At 42.5% G+C, this 3,452-nt stretch overlaps 1 protein-coding gene across 1 annotated transcript in view; it reads left to right on the top strand.

Annotated features, from left to right (window-relative positions):
- The window catches only part of myadmb (myeloid associated differentiation marker b), a 6,238-nt gene extending 3,302 nt beyond the window's left edge, over positions 1-2,936 (top strand). Inside the window, exon 2 of the mRNA XM_079650871.1 lies at positions 529-2,936. Coding sequence (XP_079506997.1) covers positions 636-1,517 — 882 coding nt within the window. The 5' untranslated portion in view covers positions 529-635 and the 3' untranslated portion in view covers positions 1,518-2,936. The remainder of the gene's footprint in view (positions 1-528) is intronic.
- The last annotated feature ends 516 nt before the right edge of the window (positions 2,937-3,452 follow it).

Raw genomic sequence — 3,452 nt, 5'->3', positions numbered from 1 at the left:
TGATCTGCCGATATGTGTTTTAACATTAACGTCCCTTTGTTTTGACTTTCATTGTATTTATATTTCAGCACCTTGAGACTCTGAGATAGGACATATTATGCAAATGTGTAGTTCATATTTGTATTTTGTGCCTCTTCTGTTACTTTAATGTTCAAAAAGGGCTCTTTTTCACCCACGTCTGAAACCAGAGCTCAGTCTGCTCTGATTGGTTAGCTGGCCGGCTCTGTTAGGATTGGTCAACCGCCAAAAGATGTCCCGCCCCCTTATCCTATCACGTACAATATGTTGGAGCGCTAGCCAATAGAAGCGCAAGTGTTACATAATGATGTCACTATGTTATGGAATTACACATAGGAATCCAATGGAGGCGTTTCAGGCAATGTGTGGGAGAGAAACTTCCTTTGGGATTTTAGCCTTTGCAGCCCATTTACATGCACTACCCAAACATGATAAAAGGGGACTTAAAATGTAATGGCAACTCTAAAGTCTTGCTTACTAATTATTTTTCAATTTCTTTTCGTCTTACAGTTTCTCTGCCTTCTCTGGCTGGCTGAAATCCGAGGAAGTGATTCCCTATAGGACGAGACTCCTCTCTCTCGGGAACAAATTCATCTTCTCGCATCACCTACCACATCATGGCTGTAATTCTCCACTCCAGCCCCATCTTTTGGACACGGCTGGCCGCCGTGATCTTCTCCTGCGTGGCCTTCTCCGTGGCCGTGCATGGCGGCAGGCTCTCCCACGGCACCGGGGACTGGTGCATCTTCTGCTGGGCCTTCGGTTTCGCCGGGACCCTGCTCGTCATCCTGGTGGAGCTCTTCGGCCTGCAGACCAGAGCTCCTGTGTCCTGGAAGAACTTCCCCATCACCTTCGCCTGCTACGCCGCCCTGTTCTGCCTGTCCGCCTCCATCCTCTTCCCTCTCTATTATCTCAAGGGCTCCATTGGCCAAAGTGAAACCCGCGACTACCGCATCGTGTCCACCGTCTTCTCCTGCCTGGCCACCATCGCCTACATCAGCGAGGTGAGCATGAGCAAGGCGCGTCCGGGAGAAGTTGCCGGCTACATGGCGACCGCTCCAGGCCTCCTGAAAGTCTGCGAGACCTTTGTGGCCTGCATCATCTTCGTCTTCGTCAGCGACCCCGTGACTTACGACCGTCACGACGCACTCAAGTACTGCATGTCGGTCTACTGCATCTGCTTCATCCTGTCGGCGGTCATCATCCTGCTCTGCATAGGCGAGTGCACCGGCTGCCTTCCCTTCCCCTTCGCACGCTTCCTGTCCTCCTACGCCCTGCTGGCTGTGGTCCTCTATCTGTCGGCGACTATCATCTGGCCCATCTTCAACTTCGACCCCAATAATGGAGGGACGAAAAATAGGCCCAGCAACTGCAGCAACGCGCAGGGTTTGTGTGTGTGGGATAAGAACATGGCGGTGTCTGTGCTCACGGCGGTCAACTTCGTCCTTTACCTGGTCGACCTGATCTACTCTTCCCGCCTGGTGTTTGTGAATGCTTGAAGGGAAGTGAAAGGGTTTTAAGCTGGCAGTATGCACCAAATAAAATTGAATATGGCAGGTTTTCAAAGGCCAAATGTCAAATACAGTGCTGCAAGCATGTGCAAGTGTAATCACTGCGACTCTGATCTGTTTGTATAATGGCATCCGATTCTCACACTAGATGCAGGAGAGTGTAGAGTAATACCCTAATTGGTGTAGTGTTTTGCAGAATTGCAGTCTGGTTTGACATTATTTGGTGATGGAATTTAAAATAAAAGGATTTTATTTCACTATCTTTCTGGAGAAATTGAAGTTTCCCAAAGCACCTGTGTAATGGTAGACCCAGGATGTAGAGATAATGTCAAAGTGACATTTATTTTTTAGAGATATCAAAAATCTACCGAGGCAATCAAACCAGATCTTGTGTTATTTTTACCAAGACTTTGCCTGTGCAAACCTGCCACATTTAATTTTTAGTGAAGTATACTGCTTAGGACCGTAGAGAGAAAGAGAAAAGAGGAATTCAATGGCTATGTTTACAAATACAACAATATTCCCTTATCATAAAATACCAAGGCTTTCTGCTCATAAATGTCAAACCTTGCTTGACTCTATTTTGAGAGACTTGAATGTAATTGCTGAATCTTTTTCATCCATTTTAATTGCAAGTAATTGCCCAATACAGTATTTCATGTATAAATGTTCTGGAGTAAGCTATAAAAATGATCTCACAGACAAGAATGTTAAAAATAATACATGCTACTGTAACAGCCAAATACTGTGCATGTAAACATAGTCTGTGATGACAAATGAAGAAATACCAAAGAAATTGGCGGCTTATTATTGTGTTTTTGTTGTTTCTTTGCATGATGTATACAGTAAGTTGTTGTTCTGCCTAAGTGTGTGCTCAATTTGATAAAAAGTTACGACCAATCTTTATTGAAAGCCATACAATTTAAAATCCAAGACTTTAAAGAAAGTTTCATTTCTGTTTTTCAATTGGTTTTGTTTTCCAAAAAGGAGGAAGACCAGCTGATCAGATTGTATAATTCTTGTAATTTTTACACCAATTCTGTCTCGGTGGATCTGCAGGCTACAATCAATGGTTAGAATATATGTGGAAAGAAAACATGGAAGACGTGGTGTTTAAAGTATGTTTTTTTTAATGCCTTTTAAATGTCTGTTGGATCAAAAATATCTAATCACCTATAAACACCACTTAATTCATATGTATATGTCAATTGGATCTATTGGTTTTGTACTGCTGTAATAAATACTCAGAGAAAGTTACTAAAATGGATGCTTCTCTCTCTCTGGAAGTGGTTAGTGTTATATTCTTAGCCTTTTCATATTCCACTGTTCGTGTTTCAATTGTGCATACCACAACAGTGTTGTAGGAGAACATAATCTATTGTTTCAATAAACCACATGTTAAACAGATGAGAGTGTGTTTTGTGTTTTTGACAAACATGTTATCAAGTTGTGTGATTGACCTACAATTTGGTGCAAATATTCATAGTGCTAGGAGGATTAATCCCATTGTTGTTAGCAACCCCTTGCTTGTGATTAGTAAGCACCACAGGGAGGTCAATTATTTAATATTTTCAGTGAAATACCTCAGCATTTACTTTACAGGAATTGGCCCCAAATGTTGTCAAACAATGTTTCCGAATGTTATTTTAGTTCCACTAAGGTTCTCTGCGTTGCTCCCAATGGCCAAAACAGCTAAAAACAAAAATGACAAAGATGCACAAAGAAAGGTAAGAAAAGACAGAACTCACAAGTGATATACATGAATTAACTTTGACAGAACGCATCTGGTTGTTTGAACTGAAAGTAAACAGAGTATAAATCAGCATCTGCTCAATGCACACTATTTATATGTCCCTGTTTAGGTAATCTCTCACCACACTCTTTCCTCACCTCCTCCCTTAGCTGCCAGATGCCCTCCCGCTC

The sequence above is a fragment of the Notothenia rossii genome (genome assembly GCF_949606895.1).
Source record: "Notothenia rossii genome assembly, chromosome: 9".
NCBI classification, from domain to species: domain Eukaryota; kingdom Metazoa; phylum Chordata; class Actinopteri; order Perciformes; family Nototheniidae; genus Notothenia; species Notothenia rossii.
This window is presented reverse-complemented; position numbering and strand designations above follow the sequence as displayed.